At 55.2% G+C, this 25,268-nt stretch overlaps 1 protein-coding gene across 3 annotated transcripts in view; it reads left to right on the top strand.

Annotated features, from left to right (window-relative positions):
• GNG7 (G protein subunit gamma 7) overlaps positions 1-17,638 on the top strand; it is a 157,091-nt gene extending 139,453 nt beyond the window's left edge. For all 3 annotated transcript variants that reach the window (XM_059060409.2, XM_067033226.1, XM_067033225.1), the window contains 2 exons: positions 10,368-10,486; positions 14,009-17,638. In XM_059060409.2, coding sequence (XP_058916392.1) covers positions 10,406-10,486; positions 14,009-14,134 — 207 coding nt within the window. In that variant the 5' untranslated portion in view covers positions 10,368-10,405 and the 3' untranslated portion in view covers positions 14,135-17,638. The remainder of the gene's footprint in view (positions 1-10,367; positions 10,487-14,008) is intronic.
• The last annotated feature ends 7,630 nt before the right edge of the window (positions 17,639-25,268 follow it).

Here is a 25,268-nt window from a genome sequence, read left to right as displayed (position 1 = left end):
TTGACAGGCATTTGGGTCACTTCCAATTTTTGCTGTTACAGATACAGATGTATGAACATCTTGTACAAGTCCTTTTGTGGAAATATGTTTTTATGTATCTTGGGTAAATCCTAGGAGTGGAATTGCTGGGTCATAGGTTAAGTATGTGTTTAGCCTTATAAGAGTCTGCAATCCTACTTTCCAGGGTGGTTGTACTACCCTATGCTCCCGTCAGTAACGTGTGAAAATTCTGATGTTTCTACATCCTCCCCCATACATGGTATTGTCGGTCTTTTAGATTTTTGCCAACTCTAAGGGCTATGAAGCAGTCTCCCACGATGGTTTTCATTTATACTTGCCCTGATGACTGATCATTGAGCACCTTTTCAGGTGCTCATTGGTCATTTCTCTGTCAATTTCTAAAATGTTTTTCCTGCCTGAGGTTCTAGGGCTTCTTGAATCTGTGGCTTAGAGTCCTTTTTTTTTTTTTTTTTAATCAGTTTTGGGAAATTATCCATCAGTATCTCTTCCAAGATTGCTTCTGCCCCTTTCTCTCTCTCCTCCTTCCAGAGCTCCAATTACATGTGTGTCAGAACTTACTGCATCCTCTGTGTCTTATACCTTGTCTTATGTGGTCCATGCTTCATTCTGGATATTTCCTATCTTCTAGTTCACTAATTTTCTCTTTAGTTATCTTTAATGATACTGCTTCTTCCATTGTGTTCGTTTCAGATATTGTCAGTTTCCACACATCCATTCAGTCTTTTTCTTTAGTTTCCAATTCTCTGCTAAAATTCCAACCTCACATATTTAACATAATTAATATAGTTATTTTAAAGTCTGTCAATTCCAGTGTATCAAACCCCTGGGAGCCTGTTTGTATAGTCTGTTATTTCTGCTGATTTTTGTTCATGTGGTCCTGTCTTCTTCTATGCCTGGGCATTTCTGATTGTGTGCTAGATATTGTGACTGCTGACTTGTTTGTAGAAATAATTCGAAGCCTAAGATGATGTTGTTTTCCACCAGAAAGGATTCACTTTTACTCCTGTCCAGCATCTAGGGCTGCTACAATCTAAGTTCACCTCAGTCCAGTATCGGAGACTGAGGTTATTCAGAACTCAGCTACAGTCACTGTGAGGGCCTATCTGCTTCCTGTGGACCCTTTTCTTAGAAGGCAGGACTCTTTTGTCCCAGCTCATACCAAGGGGGAGTTCCCCAATCTCTCTCCCCTTAGGAGGCCCTGGATCTCAACCTCTGAGCCCCTAGCCTTGTGAGGGCAATAGCCACTTGGCCTCTTAGCAAACCCTCCACCCCAGTAAAAAGCAGCCCCAAAGCCAGACTCCTGGGTTTACATCCTCCCCAGATGCTGGATGGAAATCTTCACTATCTTAATAGCCTGCCAGTGCCATCAAGCTTCTCTATTCCATGAAGCTTTGCTAGTTGCCCTCGTCAGGAGAACATCCACATGAGCTGGCCCACCGTCACTGGAGTGAAATCTGCAGATAGAGGTTTTAATCCAAAATCCAGGTGGCTGAGGAGGAGGCCATGAATGTATCAGTAGATCAGCACGGTCTTAGAGCCACAGAACGACAGAAGGAGATCCATGCTCAGCTTTTTTTTTTTTTAATTTATTTACTTATTTCTTTATTTTTGCCTGCGTTGGGTCTTTGTTGCTGTGCATGGACTTTCTCTAGTTGTGGTGAGCGGGGGCTACTCTTCGTTGAGGTGCACGGGCTTCTCATTGCGGTGGCTTCTCTTGTTGCAGAGCACGGACGGGCTCTAGGCATGGCGGCTTCAGTAGTTGTGACTTGCGGGCTCGGTAGTTGTGGCACGTGGGCTCGGTAGTTGTGGCTCGCGGGCTCTAGAGCGCAGGCTCAGTAGCTGTGGCGCACGGGCTTAGTTGCTCCACAGCACGTGGGATCTTCCCGGGCCAGGGTTCGAACCCGTGTCCCCTGCATTGGCAGGCGGATTCCTAACCACCACTCCACCAGGGAAGTCCCTCCACTCCTGGTTTTAATACAATCCACTTCAGACTCTGCCCCGCTTTCCCCCAGGCCAGGTGGGCTTTGTGACGCCCTGCCCCACCTGGCCCCTGGGCAGATGAGTGGCCTGGCCACCGTGGTGCCAGCGAAGTCTGAGGGCAGGGAGATCTCTCAGTAGCTTCCGGCAAACCGGCCAGTGCGCACTCACTGTGCAGAGGAGGTCCAGGCACCTCGCCTCTCGTCCCTCCTCCCCCACATCTGTGTTTATATGCGGCAGTTGCCACAGGTTCCTGAAGGAGGGCCCTCCCCGTGGCTGCCAGCCTCTGGGGCCCCCGTCCCCCAACATAGGAACTTGGGGACCTGGAGGTTGGCCAGGCCCTGCGCCGAGAGGGAGTGTCTTTCTAAGCATTGAGCAGAGTTCAGTGGAGCTCAGAGTGGGGAGGTGACTTTCCCAAAACCACACAGCTTTGGGAGCTGGGGCAGAATGCAAGTCTGCCACTTCCCACAGGGGCTCTGCCTCCCCCTCTCTCCCCCCAGGGCTGTGCTCTTTCCTCCTTCAAATGTGTTCTTGGTTGAGTTTGAGGGACACTCTGAAACTCTGGCCCCGTGTGACTTCTCCCAGCCACAGAGGTTGTTGGATGCTACGAAATTCTTTTTTTTTTTTTTTTTTTTTTTTTTTTCTGGCCAGGCCAGGCAGCTTGTGGGATCTTAGTTCCTTGACCAGGGATTGAACCCGCCCCCTCAGTAGTGAGAGCACAGAGTTCTAACCACTGGACCACCAGGGAATTCTCAGATGCTAAGAAATTTAAACCCTCTTTGAAACAAACTTCTGTTCCATTCAGTACCATTTCACTTCAAACTGGACCATTTCAATTCCAAAAAACTGTTTGCATTTTGCCTAAATGAACCTCTTTTAGCTGCTGGGTTTCTTCTGATAAGAGAGTTCCACAAAAGCCTTAGATTCTGCCCCCTGGGGATGCTGGGTGATGTCTGGGGACCATCTGTGGCTGTCACAACTGGGGGAGCTCCTGACATTGAGTGGGTGGGGGCCGGGGATGCTGCTCAAACCCCTACAGTGCTCAGGACGGCGCCCCAGAGAATGGTCCAGCCACAGATGTCAATGGGGGTGGTCATGGTGGCGTGGGGGCAGGTCTGCAGGCAGGTGTCCTGGCTGGGTGATGCAGGAGAAAGGGACTTGGATCTCAGTCAGGGATAGCGGCCAGCACAGGCAACGTTTAGACCAGACCTTCCTGGAAGGGTGAGTGGTGACAAACGTCCCGTCTGCACACATATGAGTCGTGGGAGGGCTGGTAGAACCTGAGCCCGGTGAGCACTGGGCCATCAGCAGTGTCCCAGTTTGATATTGTCCCACAGTCACATAAGATGTCACCATTGGGGGAATCGGGGGAAAGGGAGCATGGCACCCTGTACAGTTTTTGCAACTGCCTGTCAGTCTGTGATTATTTCAAAATACAAAACAGCGCAGTGACTTTGGAAACTGTTTAAAAATGTTTAACCTGTAAAGTTAAACATACGGCTATCCTAGGAGCCGGAAATCCCGTGCCCAGGCATTTCCCCGGGGCGAAACAGAAACTTAGGCTCCCACAAAAACCTGGACGTGAATGTTCACCACGGCTTTACTCACAATTGGTATTGGCTCCAGGACTGTATGCGTTTCTAAGTGCTCATCGACTGCATGCCCCAAAGCACGGGTTTTACTGGATGCAAGTTGCACCTTAATGGAAACCACTTCATTAAAGGAAATCATAAAAACAATTACTGACCAGACTGTCAGTTTGAGGTTCCCCTTCTGCCTTTATCCACATATGTTTTAATACAGTGGTAAATAGCCATACATCCTCACTTTATCCATCCCCCTGTGTTTTCATGAAACACCTCCTCTGGGCTCCCCATCTTTGGGTACCATTTATAACAGTTGCTCCACTAGGAAAACACCCCCACTGAATTAGCCACTCCCCCGTTGCAGGACACATGGTTTCATTCAGTTTTTCACTATTATAAATAACACCATTGTGAACACCTTTCTATATATAGCTTTTTATTTTTCTTGATTTTTGTTCCCTCGGGATAAATGCCCCAGCAAGGGATTTGAGAGGACAGCCTTGTAGCTCCTGATGTCCGGTTTACGAGGCTGAGATTGGCCAACAATACCAGAGAGTCGGGGAGGAGCATATCCCTACCTGTGTCAGGTGCTGCTCTTCCGCAGCCTTCCTGGTGTCCTGGGTAAACGAAGTGCTGGCAGCCCATGATCCCTCCAACCTGCTTTCGTCGATTGCTGATGAGGCCACGCTTTGTTCACTTTGTGTTTTACCGGCTACATTACTTTTCACGTGAATTCCTCGAGTGAGTCCTTTCCCGATATAAAATACCCAGCTAAAGTATTATTAACATGACAAAGAGGTCACTTTCCAGTGTATCGTTGCCATGACTCTTCCTAGGTCGCTGGTCTTGGGTTTTAGTTTTATCCGTTTGCCGTGAAGACGTTCTGAATAGTTGTATACAATCATAGCTGTTAATCTTCTCCACTCGTTCTGTTGCTTCCGTTGCTAGGAGGTAACTTCTCTGAAACAGAAAATCAACATTCTGTACATTTTCACTAATCTGTGTATATTTTCTTTTTCATCCTATGACTTGTTTTGTTTTTTTAACTTTTTGGCCACGCCGCACGGCATGTGGGATCTTGGTTCCCAACCAGGGATTGAACCTGCGCCCCCTGCGGTGGAAGTGCAGAGTCTCAACCGCTGGACCGCCAGGGAAGTACACATTCTATGACTTTTTTTTTTTTAATTTTTTTTTTGCGGTACGCGGGCCTCTCACTGCTGTGGCCTCTCCTGTTGCAGAGCACAGGCTCCGGACTCGCAGGCTCAGCGGCCGTGCCTCACGGGCCCAGCCGCTCCGCGGCACGTGGGATCTTCCCGGACCGGGGCACGAACCCGTGTCCCCTGCATCGTTAGGCGGACTCTCAACCACCGCGCCACCGGGGAAGCCCTCTGTGACTTTTTATATGGAATCTCTTTGGTTGGGAAAATGAGGCCTAATATAACCCAGAGGTTTCCCCGCTCCAACCCCGGAGGAGGTGGCTCTGCCCCAGGGCCACACGGGGCCATGTCTGGGGACGTCTGTGGCTGTCACGACTGGGGGCCTCCTGGCATCAAGTGGGTGGGTCCAGGGAGGCTGCTCCGCACCCCGCGGCGCCCGGAACGGCCCCCCACAGAGAGTGACCTTGTCTCAGTGTCAGCAGGGCCTTGGGGGAGGGACCCTGTTCTAACTCAGTGTCCCCCATCCTGCCATCCCCGAGCTTGCCATCGAGAAACACCACCCTCCCCGAGTTGTGTTTAATCCTCATGTGCGTTTGAGCCTGGTATCTGGGCTCAGGCCTGTAGCACTCCGGTGAGGACCCTCCCTCTGTAATCAGCTCAGCCTCATAAAGCGTCCTGGCGTGCTCGGGGCCTCCACGGTCCTCGCCTTGCAGCCACGCGCCCGCGATGCTTCTGTGGGATCCAGCCTGACCCTGGTGACTTCCTAGCCCTTTACTGGGAGGCCAGCCAGGGCCTGCTGTCGTCTGTTAAGTTTCTATTTTTAGGCAAACCTCACCCCAAGTCATGCCCCCAGCCTTGCCAGGCTAGAACCGGCCTCTCCCCAGGCGGAATCTGACCGCCTCCTGCAGCCCCAACCGCCTAACCCCTCCCTCCTGCTTCCTAAAGCCCTGCCTGGCTTCCAGGGCCTTCCAAGCCTCCACGGGCCAGGCAGGCCCGGCCAGGTCGGGTGCCTGGGACCGTCACGTGTCTCTGGCAGGGAGGCAGCTGGTGAGGAATGTTCCCGGGCTGACTCACAGCCACTTTCTGTCCTGGGGGAGTTGACCTAACCCCGGGGGCAAGCGGTGAGGCAGTGACTGGCCGTGACACTGCCAGGACCAGGACTTCGGTCTGCTGTCTGGGCTGCCGTGATGCAACCATGTCTGGTCTCAGCTGCTCATGCACACACACACACGTGCACACACACAGGTGCACACTGACACGCATGCATACACACGCATGCAGGCTCACACATGCACGTACATGTAAACAAATGCACACACGCGCTCGCATGCACACACACACCCCAGTGCAGCCCCCTCTGGCCGTCCCAGGGGATCCAGGTTATAACCCAGCCTGGAGGGAGCCTCTCAGGGCATCGTGTCCGGAACAGAAAGCCAGCAGCGCCGAGGGGCTCAGAGCTGATGAGGGAGGCCACAGTTTGGGGTGCCCCACGGGGTGGCTGGGCCTCCTAGGGTCCTGGTGGACACTCTGAGTGTGGGTGCTGAGCAGGACTCCCCAGCCTTCCAAGGAAAACATGCTGTGAAGCCACCCCGTTTGTTCTCTGTCAGCATCTATATTTAGCGCTGAGTAATTTAGGTATTTTTAAGTCGAACCAAGGGCGGTTTTCCCTGAATTGGATGTTTTGTGGCCGCTTTGAAGCTCTCTGCTGAATCAGAGCCCTCTGGAAGCCCACACGTGGGCCCTGTATGCCCAGAGCAGACACATTCGGGCCTTTTCTGACCCAGAAAGGGGCCTGGGTGTCTGGCGGGAAGGCAGACAGCCAGCAGTGTGGAAGGGATTTTTTTTTTTTTTTTTTTAATGGAACTTAGATGGAGATCACTATAGATTCACACGCAGTTGTACCAGATCACGGAGAGAAAGTCCCTGCCTCACCTACGGAACACAGATTCCTACAGTTTTACTTGTGTGTGTATAGTAGGATCTTTGCAAGTTTATCCCCTGTGCAGACACATGAACCCCACGCACACAGTCTAGATCTCCAGCACCTCACATAGCACGAGGACCCCGTGCCCACCCGTCTGCCCAGACCCCTCCCCAGGCCGCCGCGCCCCTGCAACCACGAACCTCTCCTCCGTCTCCATGACCCTGCGGTCTCGGGGATGTTCTGTACACGGAACCGCACAGCATGCGGCTCTGGGGACTGGCCTTTTCACTCCGTGCTATTCCCTGGGGGGCCATCTGAGACATGCACGTCCACGGTCCGTTCCTGTTGATTGCCGAAAGGGACATTTTTTGAGAACCTGAACTCTGCTTTTACTTTTCTGCAGCTGCCCCTCTGGGAAACAGACAGAGGTGCAGCGTATGATGACAGAAGCACACGGTGCTGCTGAAACACCCGGGTAAACGTCAGCCCAGTCGGGCGGCTCCCCAGGACTCCTGAACTTGGGCTCTGCACCCCACCATCCCGAACGAACACTGCGGGGGCCCACCGGGAGCGCCATCAACCCGGGCCACGCGCACACGGGGGCCAGGTCGTTCTCTGATCCCATCTCAGCGCCAGGAGCCCCTCTCCCTGTCGTGACGACCACAGACGTCCACAGGTGTCGCCCAGTGTCCCCTGGGGACAGGATCTCCCCAGGTGAAACCCCTGGGTTAGGGATTCCATGGAACCCCCCCAGGACAATGTGACCTCTGAGGTCCTGGGAATGCTGCACACTGAGTGGGAAGGAGAGGAGGTGACTCACAGATGCTGGGGGCCACCCTGGTTTACACTGGCTGACCATTGGGGATTTACCCTGGTGGCCACTGTGACCAGGGATCAGACTCGATTTCTCAGCCTCGAAGTTATCATCATTTGGGGCCGGGCCGTCCTCCGTGGGGGGCCGCCCTGCGCGCTGGGGTTCGGGGGTGTTGAGCAACATCCCAGGTTCTGAAAACCACAAATGTCCCCAGACATCACCCGGTGTCCCCTGGGGGCAGGATGGCCCCAGTTGAGAACCACTATCCCAGGCCTCACTAGATGTGGATTGGATGGAAAAAGTAGAATTTTCACCCCCTGAAGGGACAGAAACATTTTGCATAACTGAATTATAAAAAATAAATTTACATCACTCGTACATGGCTGGTGGGAATGTAAAATTGTATCGCCACTCTGGAAAACAGTCTGGTGTTCTCTTAAAAAAATTAAACAAGGGGGCTTCCCTGGTGGCACAGTGGTTGGGAGTCTGCTTGCCGACGCAGGGGACGCGGGTTCATGTCCCGGTCCGGGAAGATCCCACGTGCCGCGGAGCGGCTGGGCCCGTGAGCCATGGCCGCTGAGCCTGCGCGTCCGGAGCCTGTGCTCCGCAACGGGAGAGGCCACAGCAGTGAGAGGCCCGCGTACTGCAAAAAAAAAAAAAAAAAAAAAATTAAACAAGGGGTTTCCCTGGTGGCGCAGCGGTTTAGAGTCCCCCTGCCGGTGCAGGGGACACGGGTTCATGCCCCGGTCCGGGAAGATCCCACATGCCGCGGAGCGGCTGGGCCCGTGAGCCGTGGCCACTGAGCCTGCGCGTCCGGAGCCTGTGCTCCACAACGGGAGAGGCCACAACAGTGAGAGGCCCGCATACCGCAAAAAAAATAAAAGTAAAAATAAATAAAAATAAAATTAAACAAGCAGTCACACTCCTCAGCATTTATCCCTGAGAAATAAAGGCTTATGTTCATGCAGAAGCCTGCACACGGATGCCTGTGGAAGCTTTGTTGCTGACACATCCAGAACCAGGAGCTGGCCCAGGTGTTCTCGGACAGGCAAAGGGTTACGGGGCACCTCCACACCATGGACTGCAAAGGAATGAACTGTTGATAAGCACAGCCTCAGGGGTAGATCGCCAGATAATTAGGTCGAGCAGGAAAAAACAGCCAATCCCGAAAGGCTCCTTACCCAGTGGTTCTGTTTAAACAGCATTCTCTGGACTTCCCTGGCGGTCCAGCGGCTAAGACTCTGCACTCCCAGTGCAGGGGGCCCAGGTTCGATCCCTGGTCGGGGAACTAGATCCCACATGCCTCAACTAAGACCCAGCACAGCCAAATAAATAAGTATTGAAAAAAAAAAATAAATAGCACTCTCATAATTAATTGAATATGGATGTAAGTCAGGTTAAGATGATTTTATCATTTTTTTCTACACTGCGTGCTTTGACTTTTTATTTGAACAACAGTGAAACTTTGACTTTTTAACTGAAGTTGAATGGCATTTGTCTTAATCTTGCCCAGTTATAGACCAAATCGTACCTAGAAGATGTTTGTGTTAATTTTACTTATACAAGCCATTTCCTGTTTAAGTGGCCTTGCTCTGTCTACTGCATTGTTCTTGCCAAGTCTAAGCTCTGTCGTGTTGGAATTCTTCTAACCCTGAATTTGTGGGGTAGAAATGTATGATGTGCTACACATTTTATTCACAACAAACTAAGTTATAGCCTAAAATAAATAAATAGGGCTTCCCTGGTGGCGCAGTGGTTGAGAGTCCGCCTGCCGATGCAGGGGACGTGGGTTCGTGCCCCGGTCCGGGAGGATCCCACATGCCGCGGAGCGACCGGGCCCGTGAGCCGTGGCCGCTGAGCCTGCGCGTCCGGAGCCTGTGCTCCGCAACGGGAGAGGCCACAGCAGTGAGAGGCCCGCAAAAAATAAATAAATAAAATAAATAAATAAATAAGTAAACAGCATTCTCAAGCCCATGGTACTAAAGTATAAAAGGTGAACATAGCCACGGCCTGGCCACCTGGCTGTGGCCCCTGAAGGGAGGCATGAGGACACTGGGGGTGGAAGTGCCCCCCATCTCCCCTGTGTCAATGTCAGCATCCTGGTTATGACGTCACTACAGCCTTGCAAGATGCCGCCACTGGGGCAAACCAGGCAGCGGGTACACAGGCTGTCTCTACTGTTTTCTACAAATGCATATGAATCTATGCGCATCGCAACATTTTAAATTTAATTAAATTTTAATTTGCTGGACAACTGACCAAATGAAGGAAGAAAACAGGCCCAGGCCCTGCAGAGAAGGGGTGGGGTAACCAGGACCCACGGATGCAGGCTTCCCACGTGATCTGCCTTGGTCCAGAGCCAGGGGTCTCGCCCCTGGGCAGCTCTGCCCCCAGAGGACACTGGGTCATGTCTGGGGACATCTGTGGTTGTCACACTGGGGGTGCTCCTGGTATCAGGTGGGTGGGGGCCAGGGAGGCTGCTGGAAACCCCACAGGGCCCAGGATGGCCCCCAAGAGAGAATGATCGGCCCCAGTGCCAACAGTATTGGGGGAGGGGACCCAGTGCAGGAGCAGGAATCAGAGAAAACTCCCCTCATTCTGAGCCAACCAGGAGCCGATGCAATGGTTTTGTGAGCTATCCTGGGACCCTCAGTGGTCATGTCCAGTGAGCACTTAGCCCCGACCGGCCGCAGGAGGGGACTGTAGGAGAAGATGTGCTTGGCCGGGCCTCTCACCGTGACTCAGGGACACAGGCGTCGTGGCTGCCGGGTGGCGGGGCTTCGGGGCCCCCTGAGGCTTGCGGAAGTGGGGCATCCCTCCTCGACGTCCTCCACCTGCAGTCCTGGGACGTCACGAGCCAGCTCACGTCTGTCTGCTTCTCCCCACAGCTCTCCGGACGACAGGGGCCCAGAGCTGATGGCAGACAATGTCAGCCACTAACAACATAGCCCAGGCTCGGAAGCTGGTGGAACAGCTCCGCATTGAAGCCGGGATCGAGCGCATCAAGGTGAGCAGGGGAGAGGCCCCCGGGCACGCCCTCAGCAAACGGTGGGCACGGAGGCTAGCGGGACGGTAGGAGTTTGCACTCGGCTCTGCCTCTCGCTGTGTGACCTTGGGCCACTCAACCTCTCTGAGCCTCAGTTTTCTCAGCAGAAAGACACAGCTGATGTAAACCTACATCATGGGTGGTTGTGACGGCTGATGTGCCAGCATGCTTTATAAACAGAGTGGGGCCAGAGGCAGGCCTCAAGTACTGCTGTGCGCCTGCCCCAGCCCTTGGGGTCCGTCCCTGGACGGCCCCAGAGAAGGCCAAAATCAGGCCCCTCCAAACGGGTCAGCGTGAGACAGTCACTTTCTCTTCTATCCCCTCATCCTCAGAGCTCTGTCCAGCTCCCCTGTTGTGACAGATGCAAAGAGAAGTCAGAGGCCCGGCCCCAGGGAAGAGAGGACACAGGGCCTTTCACTGTTTACTTTCGCCACTGCGTTGATTGCATTTTTTGAAATAAGCGGGTTTGATTTTGAGCTAAAAAAAGAAAAAGGAGAAGCAGTTCCTCCTCGCAAACGCTTAACCCATCGGGGACCAGGAACATGCAAAGCGAAATAAGATAGTGCATAATTGAGCAGTCAGCTCTGCGGGCTTTTTTTTTTTTTTGCATAAAGTTAACCGGTTTTGTTTGTTTGTTTGTTTTTGGGGGGGTTTTTTGGGGTTTTTGTTTTGCGGTACGCGGGCCTCTCAGTGCTATGGCCTCTCCCGTCGCGGAGCACAGGCTCCGGACGCGCAGGCTCAGCGGCCATGGCTCACGGGCCCAGCCGCTCCGCGGCACGCGGGATCCTCCCGGACCGGGGCACGAACCCGCGTCCCACGCATCAGCAGGCGGACTCTCAACCACTGCACCACCAGGGAAGCCCAAGTTAACCGTTTTTAAAGTGCGCAATTCAGTGGCATTTGGTGAACTCAAAATGTGCAACCATCATGACTAATTCCAGAACATTCCAATCACCCCCAAAAAGAAGCCCGTCCCCATCAGCAGTCACCCCACCCCCTCCCCAGCCCCTGACAACCAGGAACCGACCGTCTGTCTGTGGATCTGCTTGTTCTGGACGTTTCCCATCAATGGAATCTCACACTGTGGGTCCTTCTGTGTCTGGCTTCTCTCACTGAGCGTCGTGTCCTCAGGGTCCGTCCACGTTGTTGTGAGTGTCAGGGCTTCACCCCTTTGCGTGGCTGAGTGGTGCTCCTGTGTGTGGAGGGACCGTATTTGTTTATATAGCTGAATCTTAAGTCCACGAGTGGACATCAGGCTGACATCCAGGGCTTTCAAAGGATATAGACCAACAGGCCGGTCACGTCCTCCTACACGAGCAAGCTGTCTGACACTTTTCAGTATCACCTTCTTACCAAACCCATGTCCACTCTGCAGAGGACGGTGAGCCACCTGCGAGAAGCTGATTCCTGCCCCAGACCCCAGCTTGTGGGTGGCTGGGTGAGGACGAGGGAGTCTCCATCCAGGGGGGGACACGGCTCATTTATGCTTTCCACATTAGCCGTGCTCTAGCTACCCACTGGATCAGTCAGGGATACATGACTATACATTAGAGACAGAGAGGGAGCAGGAGAGGTCGTTTAAGGCATTGGCTCACACAGTCGTGGGGCAGGCAGGTCTCAGGTTGACGGGGCTGAACCACAGGCTGGAGACCCAGGGAAGAGCTGGTGCAACTTGAGTCCGGAGGCTGTCGAGAGGCAGAATTCCTTCCTCTTCGAGGGACCTCAGTCTTTTCTCTGAAGGCCTTCAACCGATTAGATGCGGCCCACCCACATTACGGAGCGTCACCTGTTTTCCTCCAAGTGCATCGCTTTAAATGTTAATCTCACCTTAAAAAGACCTTCGTAGAGACATCTAGGCTGGCGTTTGGCCACACAGCCAGGTACCTGGCCTAGCTAAGCGGACACACAGAATCAGAATCAGCCGTTAATCCACGCGTCCGTCCAGGCCTTGCTTCCCTCGGCACGGTCACCCCCCAGTCACCGCTGGTCGCGGGTGAGGAACGGATGGCCCGGCAGTGCGGACACGCGACCCCACGTGGCCGTGGGGCCAGCCCCTGTGGTCGCCTCGCACCTCCGGCCCAGCCAGGTGGGAGAGAGGCTGCCGCACCCTCCCCCGCCCGGGGTTGTGTTGTGGGGGGGCGCCTCCCGAGAGGCGTCTCAATGTTCCAGGACTCTGAGCATTCAAAGCATTCCTTGGGGCTGAAGGCAGGGCAGCCCGGGTTGAAGTGGTTTCCTCTCAGTGGAGGCCGCTGACTCACCCGCCCCGTTTGAGGTCGGGAGGGCTCCCCCGCCGGCGGCCTTTGAACGTGGGGAGGAGCGGAGTTGGACGTGAGTGGTCTCCCTCCCGTCCCGCCTGAGGTTTTGCAGCCCCAAGACTGTGACCGGGAGCGCAGGGCCGGCCTGAGTGAGAGGCCGGCAAGGCGAGGCAGAGGGCGCGCAGCCCCCAGGGACCCCGGGGGGCTTGTGTTCCAGGCGCAGCACTGGAATCCCAGCCCCGGGCCCTGGCGCCCGGGGCGGCGGGTCTGGGGCGCATTAGACCCTCCGCAGACTTTCCCTGCCCGCCGCTCTTCCGGGTGGGAAGGGGACTGCCGAGGGGTCAAGGCCGCAGAGATGCGCCGGGGACTCGAGGGGCCCCCCAGGTCCCACAGCGCAGCCGCGGTGCTGCCAGCAGGGTGGGCCCCCCCCCCCGCCCCCGGACACTAGGCACCACTTTTCCTACATCAGCTTCCCCAGGGCTGCAGTGGGCCCTCCCTGCATCTCCTCCCTCCTCTTTGGGGGACCCTGACACAGGGGGTCCTAAGCGTCGGCCCCCTCACCGTGGTCACCGAGACCGCGACGGCTCGCACGGCACAAGAATCAGATGCCGAAGGCCTTGTCCCGCCTCTCGGGCGAGGTAGCTGCGGGGCTCTCCCCGGCGGGTCCTTTCTTAGACTGCTTCCTCCCCTGACCCTTCCCTTCAAACTCCACACAGCGCCCTCTGGAGAAGGTTCAGTTCTTCTGCTTATTTAATCTTAAATTCCCGGTAAAATACATATACGTTAACATAAAATGTACCATCAGTGATACTTAGTACATTGACATTGTTGCGCAACCTAATGCGCCACTACCTCATTCCAGAATATTCCATCGCCCCAAAAGGAGGCCCATCCCCATGAGCCGTCACTCCCCAGCCCCTGACCACTGCCCTCTGTGTCTGTGGATCGGCCTGTCCTGGACGTTTCCCGTCCGTGGAATCACACGCCGCGTGTCCTTCTGTGTCTGGCTCCTCTCCCTGGGCGTCACGTCCTCGGGGTCCGTCCACGCGGCAGCGAGGGTCAGGGCTTCACCCCTCTGCGTGGCTGCGTGGCGCCCCCGTGTGTGGGGGGACACGGTGTGGGTCTTCAGGTGACCGGCACTGGGGTCATCTCCACCTTTTGGCTGCTGTGGACGCCGTGCCGCGGCCCCTTCTTATCTTTGCTCTCTTGTCGTTGCGCCCACACACAGGTCTCCAAAGCCTCCTCCGAACTCATGAGCTATTGTGAGCAGAACGCCCGGAGCGACCCCCTGCTGGTCGGGGTCCCCGCCTCGGAGAACCCCTTTAAGGACAAGAAGCCTTGCATTATCCTATAGCTCCATCTTCCCTCGTGCTCAGCTCCTCCCCGCCTCCCCCCCCCCACCGCCGCCCCACCCCGAGCCAGGGCACCATTCAGTACACAGTCAAGCAAAACTCTTAATTCCAAAAGAAATGCAAAAAGTTGCCATCACCCAGGTGGGGTAAATTGTATCCTCTGGGTTCAGATGGGTTTTCGGATCCGACATCGCAGCCCTGTCAGGGGCCGGGCTCCACCGCCACTTCTGATGGGAAATAGCTGAAATGCCCAAGCGATGCGGTAACGATTTTGGAAAACTGCGTTGCCGTTTGAGTCATGGTCTAGAGCCGAGCTGGGCGGGGAGACGGGGAGGAGGTGGGTGAACTAGCCGCTGGTGTGGGTGACCCGGCCGGGTGGCAAGTCTCACACAGTTGGCCATCTGTGAGGACCTCAGCCAGGTTGATGATGTGATGATGCTTTTGGCCAGGGTGTGTTAAGTGGAGAAAACTTGGGTGGAGTTGGGAGGAGGGACGTGGTGAACTTTTTTCAGAGATTTTTCTCCTTTTCATTTAAACCCTTGTAATTCCATACCGCTAAAGTCGGGTGTCATTGGCCGAACCTGTAGCTAAGCTGGGTTGTGTGACAATGCATACGGGGGCTTCAGGGGCCGGGAGGGGGGCTGTGCCTGTGAAACGCACCCCTGTCACCCAGGGTCGCCCAGCTGTGTGGCTTTTGTGTGGCATGTGTCATCCGACAGCCATGCTGAGGCCCCCTCCCTTTCCTGGGGACCCCGCCCACCCCAGAAACGGATTTTCAGCCCGTGGCTCTGGTCCCTGCAACGGCCAGCTGTGTTTTCTTTAGTTTTAAGCACGAGACATCAGCATGGGCAGTTAGAGGCTATGGTCATATTTGGCTCTTCCCGTGTTTTGTTCTGTTTTTTTCCACTTTCTGCATCTCCATGGCCATTTTTCGGACAGAAATGCAGCCCGGGGAGGCCAGCCCGGGGCCCCCTGGTGCTTCGTGGTATAAAAAGGTGCGAGGGACTTCGCCGGTGGTCCAGCAGTCAGGACTCTGAGCTTCCACTGCAGGGCACACGGGTTCGATCCCGGGGAACTAAGGCTAAGATCCTGCAAGCCGGGTGGGCGGCCGGCCAAAAAAAAAAATAGGTGTGAAATTGTCTGGAAGTAGCTGCAGAGGCCCCGGAGATGGGATGCTTTGCCCAGCACTGGAGAGGCACCGGCAGTGCCCCCACTCTGCGCTCACACCCGGCCTCCCGGAGCAACTGTAAGGTGGCGTGTAGCTGATGGTGACGGCGGGCTGGGGGGCTCTTTGACAGTCGCTGTTTCCTCTGTTACGACAAAAGCATTTAAAGAGGTGGAGGCAGAAGGACGGGTCAGACGCACACCTGCTTTCGGCGGCCTGATCCCCGGCGGCCCACCTGCCCGTGCGGCCCTGCGGGGGGGGCGGGGGGGGGGGAAGTCAGGATCCCAGGCCCCCCGAGCAGGAGGGCTCTGGGCAGCCGGCACAAGGCACACGCGCGGGCTAGTGGGACCCGGAGCCTTGAGCTCCCCTACCGACGCCTCTGCTCCCCTCGCGCCCCTGGGGCTCAGACCGTGCACGGCTGCGAAGTCCGGCTGGGTGCCCGGCACCCCTGTGGCCGGCTCCCGCAGGGTGCAGACCCAGGGCCTAGCTTCTCCCCAGCACCCAGCTCTCTCCGGCCGGTCCGGGAGCCCCTGCAGGTGGGGGGGGGGGAAGCCACAAAGCCCCCCAACCCACGCCGCTGCCCCGGTACACCGCGCGGGCAGCCAGCGGCCCAGGGGCGCCTGGCCTGCCCACGCCTGGCGGCACCGCAGGACAGAACAAAGCCTGTTCCAGACACCCCGGGCGCACCCCACGGCTGGGGGTTGGGGAAGCCAGGGCACAGCGGGGCTTAGCCCGAGGGTCAGAGGGGCAGCTGGCAGGGCAAGTCTGCCGGCGAGGACAGCCCCCCAGCCGTCCGCCGACTGGTCACCCTCTGCTCCGCGGCGGAAGCCTTAATCCCTTCAGCCCGAGCTCGGGCCGCGCGCACCCGGCCGTCCTCCTGCGCCCCCGCTGTCCTGGCCTCCCGCTGCCAGGCCCCGAAGAGGACGGGGGGTCCTGGTGCTGAGGTCGCAGGTCCCCGGGCCCAGGCCTGCCCTCCCTCTCAGGCCCCTGCCCCGCCAGCTGTGCCAAGCCTGTCCCCGCCGCGCGTCCCCGCCGGCTGACCCCGGAGAAGCCAGCGGGAAGCCAAGCCCAGGACCCCTGGCCGACGGGGTGGAGGGACCCGAGTTTGGCAGCCACACCGCTGGCTCTGGGCTCAGCCGGCCTGTGGCCGCCCCTCCCCACCCGCACAAGCCCTGAAGCAAACTCGCACCGGGCCAGAGGCCCCCGAGTCAGGACCCCAGGGGCCCAGAGGTCTGGGTAAACCGAGGCCCGGAGAGGGGGAGGACCACCATCCCCCAGCCCCGCCCCGTGGCCACACGTGCCCCGCCGCCCCCCCAGGTGCCCGCAGCCTCGGAGCCCAGGGAGGTGGCAGTGGGCAAGAGCCCCACCGTGGGTCTCTTTCCAGCCGAGGAAAAAGCGCTCTCTTCCTTTTTTTTTTTTTTCTTCTTCAACATCAGGGTCCCCAGCATAGGCCTGAAGCATCAGGGCACACACGACAGTGCGTCCTGCTCGTGCTTTCCTGGTGCGCGTGTCAGCGTGAAACCGTGGTTTTCAGGGCGTTCGGGGGACCGTAAGTGCCCCGCGAGGCCGGGAGCCGGCAGTGGCGCCGCGGGCCTTGGGGAAACCGGCGCCTCTCCACCACGTCCCGGGGGAATTAAGGACACAGGCACCCCCAAAACGGCAGTGCTGGCTGGGCCACGCGGGGTTTCTGTCTGCAGCCTGCAGTGTTTCCTGTGGGCCTGGCCCGGCCCCGCCCCTCCCCCATCCTCCCTAAAGGTCACCCCCCAGGCCGAGAATTAAGTGACTCGGTTGTGACCTCCTCCGGCCCCCTGGGACGGAGGGGGATGCAGGAGGTGCTCTTTCTTCCTTTGATGTCCCGGCCACACTGTCCTGTCGTCGCTGGGCCTCCAGGCAGCTCATCCATCTCGAGCCCCGGGCGGGCAGGAAAAGGCCATCGGACCCCCGCCCCCCAAGCATGAGTGACCAGGGGCAGTTTCCGGGCCACGGTGAGGCCACCACAGGTCGCTCATCCTTCAAGAACCTGCTGCGGGGGCCCCCTGAAAAGAAGCCATAGGTCGACACCACTCCCTCACTCCCACCCCCGCGCCCCCGCCCCGTTTCCTCCTCTGTCCTCGGAGACCATTGCCAAACATTGTAAAGACCGGTTCCCGGTTCTCAGAAAGCAATCTGTGGTTCGAGTGGGTTCTACCCCATCTGCATTTGGATGTCCAGTGCTTCTTATTTCTGATTTTTTAAAAATTCCAGGTGTGCCGCACCCACTTTCCTGCAGTGTTTGAATATTGTGTGGAATTGTTAATACCAAGTGAATTGATGCACAATAAAAAGGCTCACTGTTCCTTTCCTCCCGGCTCCGGCCCTTCCTTGGCTCCCTGGCCGCTGCTTGCAGGGGACAGGGCGGGGTCTTGGCTCCGGCAGTGGTGACGGGTGGTGACCGGCCTCCCCTCCACCCCCACTGACCCAGCTGCCCCGGGAAGAGGCCGTGTGGATGGAACGGGGCACAGACGAGGGAGCTTCAGCTTCTGATCTACCGTGGGAGAATTTCGGGGGAAGCTATCTGAGGATCTCCACGCGTGTAAGCCATGGGTCCCATGGTTTGGAGGGCCGTGGGAAAGCACCACGCTCCTTTGAGAGCGTGGAGCCTGCAAAGATCTTAATCTTGTCCCTTCCTGCTCTGCGTCACCCAGAGACCACCCTCGACCACCAGACTCCCAGGAAAAAGTGGAGGGAGTCTTGGCCCTGCCCCATAGCACACCACGAAGAGTTAAATCTTTAGTAATGGATCTGTAAGTGGGCGACTCTGGCCCCTGAGCGGAGAACTTTCTCTGTATAAGCTAAGATCCTACGTGCGGTGCTGCGCAGAAAGAAAGAGAGGGAGGGAGGGAGGGAGACATGGATGTACTACTGTTTATTTGTTTAAAAAATAATAAAACGTTTATAGATTCAGCTGCATTAAAAATTGTCCCCTGTGTATCAAATGTATAAGATTAGGGAAAGGAGGGGCGAGGGATAAATTAGGAGTATGGGATTAACAGATACAAACTACTATACATAAAATAGGTGAGCAACAAGGATATACTGTATCACACAGGGAACTCTATTCAATATCTTATAATAAATCAGAATGGAATATAATCTGAAAATATATATATATGAAGCTGAAAAAAATTATTTTTTCTCCTGGAAAAATAAGTATAAGATTAGAAAGCCGTTCTGCTGTATCCCTGAAACTAACACAACTTTGTCAATCAACGATACTCCAATATAAAATAAAAACTTTTTTAAAAAAAGATTAGAGCTTCCCTGGTGGCGCAGTGGTTAAGAATCCACCTGCCAATGCCGGGGACACGGGTTCGAGCCCTGGTCCGGGAAGATCCCACCTGCCGCGGAGCAACTAAGCCCGTGCGCCACAGCTACTGAGCCTGCGCTCTAGAGCCCGCGAGCCACAACTGCTGAAGCCTGCGTGTCTGGAGCCCGTGGTCCACAACAAGAGAAGCGTGTCCGTCCATGGATGATGGATAAACAAGACGTGGCCCGTCCACACAGTGGAATATATTATTCAGCCATTAAAAAGAAGGCAATTCTGACACACGCTGTGACATGGATGGACCTTGAGGACATTGTACTTAGAGGAGCCAGACACAGAAGGACAGATACTGTCTGATTCCGCTCACAGGAGGTCCCCAGAGGACTCACATCCACAGAGACAGGAGGCAGATGGTGGGGGCCGGGGCTGGGGGAGGGGCTGGGGAGTCCGTGTTTCCTGGGGACGGAGCTTCAGTCTGGGAAGATGAGAAAGTTCTGGAGATGATGGCGGGGATGGTTCCACGACAGGGTGACTGTACGCAATGCCGCCGAGCTGTGCGCTTGAAAATGGGGAAGATGGTACATTTCATGTTCTATTTTACCACAAAAAGAAAAACGAACCAAAACCTTACCCAACGTGCACCTGAATGGCTAAAGTTTAACAGATGGGCATTGCCGAGAACACAGAGCCACCAGGACCCCCAGGGCTCACTGGTGGTGTGTGAAGGGCTACAGCCAACTTGGGAAAAGGCCCTGCACTTGCCCATAACACCGAACATACACCTACTCTCTGACCCGGCGATTCCACTCCTAAGTGTTTACCTAACGGAAACCAAAACACATGTCCACAAAAAGCCTTGGAAGGAATGTCAGAGCAGCTCTTCCCCCCATCGTCAAAGCTGAAAACGTCTCATCTTGGTCCCCTATTCAGCAACAGGGGATCAAGCCACGCCTACCCCGGGAGCCCCTCAGCCATGTGAAGGGACAAAGCACCCACCAGCAGGGACAGCCTGGGTGGCTCACGGATCCATAACCAACAAATAGCCTTACACAGAAGGATGGCCTGCATGATTGCGTTTATAGGAGGCTCTGGACCAGGCAAGCCTGTGCACAGGACCCCAAGCATGTCCACATCCTAACGTCCAGAACCTGTGCTCACGTCCCCTCACGGGGCAGAGGGGACTTTGCAGGTGGGATTAAGTTAAGGCCCCTGGATTCCCTGGGGGCTTCAGTGTCATCACAAGGTCCTTATAAGAGGGAGGCAGGAGGGTCAGAGGCAGAGAGAGACGGGAGAGGCTGCGCCGCTGGCTGTGAGGATGGCGGAGGGGCCGCGAGCCAGGGCTGTGGCGCCTCTAGAAGCTGGAAAAGGCGGGAAATAAGGGAAGGAAGTCAGTCTGCAAAGGCTACGCGCTGTATGATCCCAATTTGATGACATTCTGGGAAAGGCAGGACCATGGAGCTGGTGAAAGGATCACTGGCTGCAGGGGTTAGAGCTGGATGAACAGGTGGGTCACAGGGAGGTTTTTAGGGCAGGGACACTCTTCTGTAGGACAAGGTCCTGCTGGACGTCCACAGGATGATAATACGTTTGGCAAAATCCACAGAATGTACCCCGAGAGTGACCTTCAGGGTCACCCCTGGACTGGGCGGGGTACAGTGCACATGCAGATCCCGCCCCATGGCAGGAGGGGAGCTGGCTCTGCTGGGTGGGAGGCCAGGCCCAGGGGACGCCTGTGGCCTCCAGCAGCCAAAGAGGCCCATTGGGGACTTCCATGGTGGTCCAGTGGGTAAGACTCTGCACTCCCAATGCAGGGGGCCCGGGTTCGATCCCTCGTCGGGACTCTAGACCCCTCATGCGTGCCGCAGCAAAGATCCGGTGCAGCCAAATAAATAAATATTAAACAACAACAACAGAGGCCCATCAGGCGTCGTGCCGCCAAAGAGGAGGGAGGGCTGGAGACCACGGCTCACCCTTCACCCTAGACGGTGCCCGGGGTGGAAGGCCCCCCCATTCTCGTGGGACTCCTTTCCTACCCTCCTACACGCGAATATCTTCCCGGAATTCTGGAGGTTCAGGGGAGGGTCCCTGCTGCCTTCTCCAGCTCTGGTGGCTCCTGGCCATCCTTGGTCCTCGGCTGGTCCCGCATCTCCCCAGTCTTTGCCTCTGGCATCACAAGGCCTTCTCTGTGTCTGTGTGGTGACTCCTGTCCCTATAAGGACACCCGCCATTGGATTCAGGGTCCACCCTACTCCAGCATGACCCCATCGGATCTATTACATCTGCAAAGACCCTGTTTCCTTTTTTTTTTTTTCTTTTTTTGGGGGGCCGCACTATGAGGCATGTGGGATCTTAGTTCTCCAACCAGGGATGGAACCCACGCCCCCTGCAGTGGAAGCGTGGAGTCCTAACCACTGGACCGCCAGGGAAGTCCCAAGACCCCGTCTCCAAGTGAGGTCACATCGTGAGTTTCTAGGTGGGTAGGAATTTGGGGGAGACATGTATCAACCCAGTACTACAGATCCTTCCAAATTCTTTCGTTTGGCTGAGGAAACATCTCACTGTGTTCTCACCAAGCACACTGCCTGCTTTTATTTACTAAGGGCCTATCCCGTGGCATACAGTCCAGGGACACAGAGTGAGATCAACAAATTCTACAGTCATCACTCCCAAAGTGTCTCCTCCGAGACACGGGGAGAGGGCTTTAGAGCTGAGCTGCTGTCCCTCCCCCAAATCTGTGTTTGAGTCTTAACCCCAGTACCTGTGAGTGTGACCTTGTACAAAAAGAGATGTGCAGCTGAAATTAAGTTAACGAGGTCATACTGGATCCTGGTGGGCCCTAAATCCAACGACTGGTGTCTGCATAAGAGAAAGGACAGGGAGATCTGGGTACAGAGACACAGGGAGACACACAGCCGGAAGAAGACCATGTGACGTCAGGCACAGATGCAGTGACGCAGCCACGAACCAAGGATCGCTGGTGGCGCCAGAAGCTGCAGGAGAGGCCTGGCGTGGTTTTGCCCTCAGAGCCTCCAGGAAAAAAATCAGCCCTCCCAACACCTTGATCTCAGACTTCTGGCCTCCAGAACTGAGAGAGAATACATTTCTGTTGTCCTTTTTTTTTTTTCTTTCCTGTCGTCTTAAGCTAGGAAAGTCACATAGCCAGGAACGTCTGGGTGTTTACCTGGAGCTGGGAGATGGGAAGAAGTGACAGCGCAGGCTCCCAATGGAAAGAGCTGCCCTGGCCGAGGCAGGGAGACCTGACGCGGGGAACTGGGAGGAGCTGGGTGTGCTGGAGCGGGGGGAGGGGGAATGGCAGGACCCGAGGCTGGAGAGGAGTCTGGAATGTTTCTAATCAGCTCCGGGAACCCAATAAACAGGACAACAGCCACAGCCAGAAAGGGCTGCCACAGGGACCCCTGAGTCGAGCGGGCCATCTGGTAAACAAGAAATTAGAATGACAGTCAGTCACGACACAAACCCAAGACACCAGAATCGAATCGCTTTTTTTTCAGAATCTGCCCCTTCCACCCAGGAGTTCACTGAAACCAAGAGGGGAGAAATGGCAAGTTCTGAGTCACAGAGCTTCTCAGTGGGACCAGCTCCATAATTTGAGGGCCCCTTGATCAAAAATTACAAATGTCAAGATGGTAACAGCAGAGCATTTAATTTTCTGAGTGCAGGGGCAGGGGGTTGGGTGCCGACGCCCACAGAGCCTGCCTGCCTGCCTCTCAGCAAAGACGCTTGCAAGGTGGTTTGTTCAGAAGACAGGAACCTGTACACGTACTTGCATTTGCAGCCAACATCTCTCTTTTTTTTTTTTTTTTGCCCGTGCCATGCGGTATACGGGATCTTAGTCCCCGGACCAGGGATTGAACCCACACCCCCTGCAGTGCAAAGCGCGGAGTCTTAACTGCTGGAAAGCCAGGGAAGCCCCTGCAACCAGCCTTTCAAGAAATTCGATGCAAAAGTGTTCACTGACCTCGAGTTCCACTTCACAAAAACTTTGTTCAGCAGATGGCGTAAGTTAGAAAAAAAAAAAAAAAAAATCTCCATGTTCCTTCCCAATCAAAATGACAGCATCTTATTTACGAAATGAAGAGGCTCATCTTTAACTCGGATGTTCAGAGATAGAGCCATCACATCACAGCAGCCTCTGTAGCCAGGTCCGTCGCACTAGGGCCGTTCAAGCACAGCACGCTCGTTCGTTCTTTTGATCTATCAACGCAAAATGCTGAGCCGTGCATAGTGGGGATGTGGAAACGGTGGCAAGAACAGGGAATTAACACGCCAGATCTACACCCACTGCCGTGGCTGCCTTAGGGCCTCTTTAGATTCTGACACTGTCTCCAAAAGGGACTGAGAGGCATGGACGGACAGTATTGAAAGACCAGAGCCATCACACAATTTCAAATCTGCAGCCTGTCACCCGACCACACCTCCCGTTAGCGCACAATGAATTCCCGTGTCTATAAATCCTGTTGTCGCTTTGCGAATCCTGTATTCTATTTTCTCCCCCACAATGTATATAGTTTTTCGTCTGCAACTTCTTTAGCCTGTTTTTTACATTTCTTCCTCTTCGTCTTTTCAATACATTTAAAGACCTCAACGAGTGGAACCTGCCCGGCCTTCCCTGGGACCTTGGCAAGTCACTCTAACCCACGGGCGCTTAGTTTCAGAGTTGAGAGCAAGGCCAGAAGCACCAAATGAGACCTTCAGGGGCTCGTCATGCTGATAAGAGACACAACCCACAACTGAGATGAAACTCACACAGATAACACTGGTCAAAATATCAAAAGTAAGAACTGCAGGGATCCTTCAATCGTTCTGGAAGACTAGTGCTACCACTCTTTCACCATTTTTTTTTTTTTTTGGTCTTTTCAAGCAAGGAAGTAAGTTTTAAAAAAATTTTATTGAAGTATAGTTGGTTTATAATGTGTTAATTTCTGCTGTACAGCAAAGGGATTCGGTTATGCATGTATATATTTTTTCATATTCTTTTCCATTCTTGGTTTATCACAGGATACTGAATATAGTTCCCTGTGCTATATAGTAGGACCTCTGTTGTTTATCTATCCTATATACAACAGTTTGCATCTGCTAACCCCCAACTCCCAATCCTTCCCTCCCCACCTCCCTGCCCCTTGGGAACCCCAAGTGTGTTCTCAATGTCTGTTTTCACCATTTCTGTAACTTCAGGTTCTTTCCCCTACAGAAGGAGATGCAGCGCATGCTTACGCGCGCGCGCACACACACACACACACACACACACACACACACACACACAGAGGCACAGTTGTCCCAGCGTTAGAGGGGCAGGTTGGGTTCTCGGGGAAGCAGACTGCCTTGTGTTCAGGATGCTTATTAGAAAGGACTTCTGGGACCACCCGATGTGGAAGAGAGAGGGAGGGGCCTCAGGCTACCCCAGGGGAGCCCTGGAGCTGGACCAGCCTTTCAGAATTGTCCCCTGTTGGGCCCAAAGGCAGGACTCTCTACCTCCATGTTGATCAGCCATTGGATGGGCTGCCTCCAGGACGCTGGGACCCGGGGCTGGGCAGCTCTCAGCAGCCGAAGCATCTCCTGAAGCGGCTGACAGCTGAAGGGCGTCCACTGACGACACCCCCAGAAGCCGGGGCAACTCGTCCCTCCCTCCGTGGAGGGACGTGGCAGGTGTATCTCCACGCCCACCAGCCCCGTCCATCTTGAGCTTTCATATCCAACATCCTTCTATGCATAAACGTCTGGCACCAACGGACTCTACTGGAGGGAAACTTTGGGAATTGGCTGACATCAACAAGAGAAGGATGACAGTCCCACCAGCCAAACTTCACGTCGCACACGTTTTATTTACGATCAGAAAGTTTGTTTTTGTACTCAGGAAAGGGTAAGCAAGACTTTTACGAGGCTGTGGTGCTGCAGAAGCTGAAGTGCTTATCTAAGCGATGACTTGAATCCTGTTTATCAGCACTTCTGCCTTTGACCCGCAGCCAGCCTCAAACGCTTGCCCCTGGGATGGTCCCTCCTCCGAAGCCCGCCCACTCCCTGGTTCCCACCCCTGCTGAGTGGTCTGTGAGATTCCAGGAAAGAAAGGAAAGTCCTTCGCAAGCAGCGGCTGGGCTGTGGAAGCCGGGCAGCCAGTGAGGCGGGGCTCAGGATTCCGTCTCGCTCAGAGATCCAAAGAGTTGAGGGACAAAAATCCCACACGAGGGGGCTTGGGTGGCAGCGGCAAAGCCCCCTGGATGAGGGGGTCCCCCCTGGGTGGCCACAGGAGGCTCAGCCCTTTCTGTGGGCCACGTGTGGCTGATCTGGAGAAGCCAGCGCAGAGTTTACAGTGGCAGGACGGATGCAAGGCCTCACTGCAGAGCCGGCTCTAAGAACGTGAGGCTCTTTCTCACCAGAATTCATCACTCCGGGAAGAACTCCAAGCCCAAGCTTGAGAAAGGCATTTTCCCTCTGGTCAGAACCCAGTCTGCGTCCTGCCCCGAAGCGGAGTGGTGGGCTGGAGGCTGGGCCAGCCAGCAGGTGGCCGGGGTCACATCCTTCTCATACCCTCGGCTTCCACAGCCAATCTCAGCAATGTCTGCTAACTGCCCTCCTATCAGTGAGAAAATGAATAATTACAGATAGGGCAGCATTGAGATTCTGGAACAAGTACTTGTGACACACCCCC

Source organism: Kogia breviceps, chromosome 4 (assembly GCF_026419965.1).
Source record: "Kogia breviceps isolate mKogBre1 chromosome 4, mKogBre1 haplotype 1, whole genome shotgun sequence".
Lineage (NCBI taxonomy): Eukaryota > Metazoa > Chordata > Mammalia > Artiodactyla > Physeteridae > Kogia > Kogia breviceps.
The sequence above is the reverse complement of the archived record's forward strand: the minus strand, read 5'-3'. Positions and strand labels throughout refer to the sequence as shown.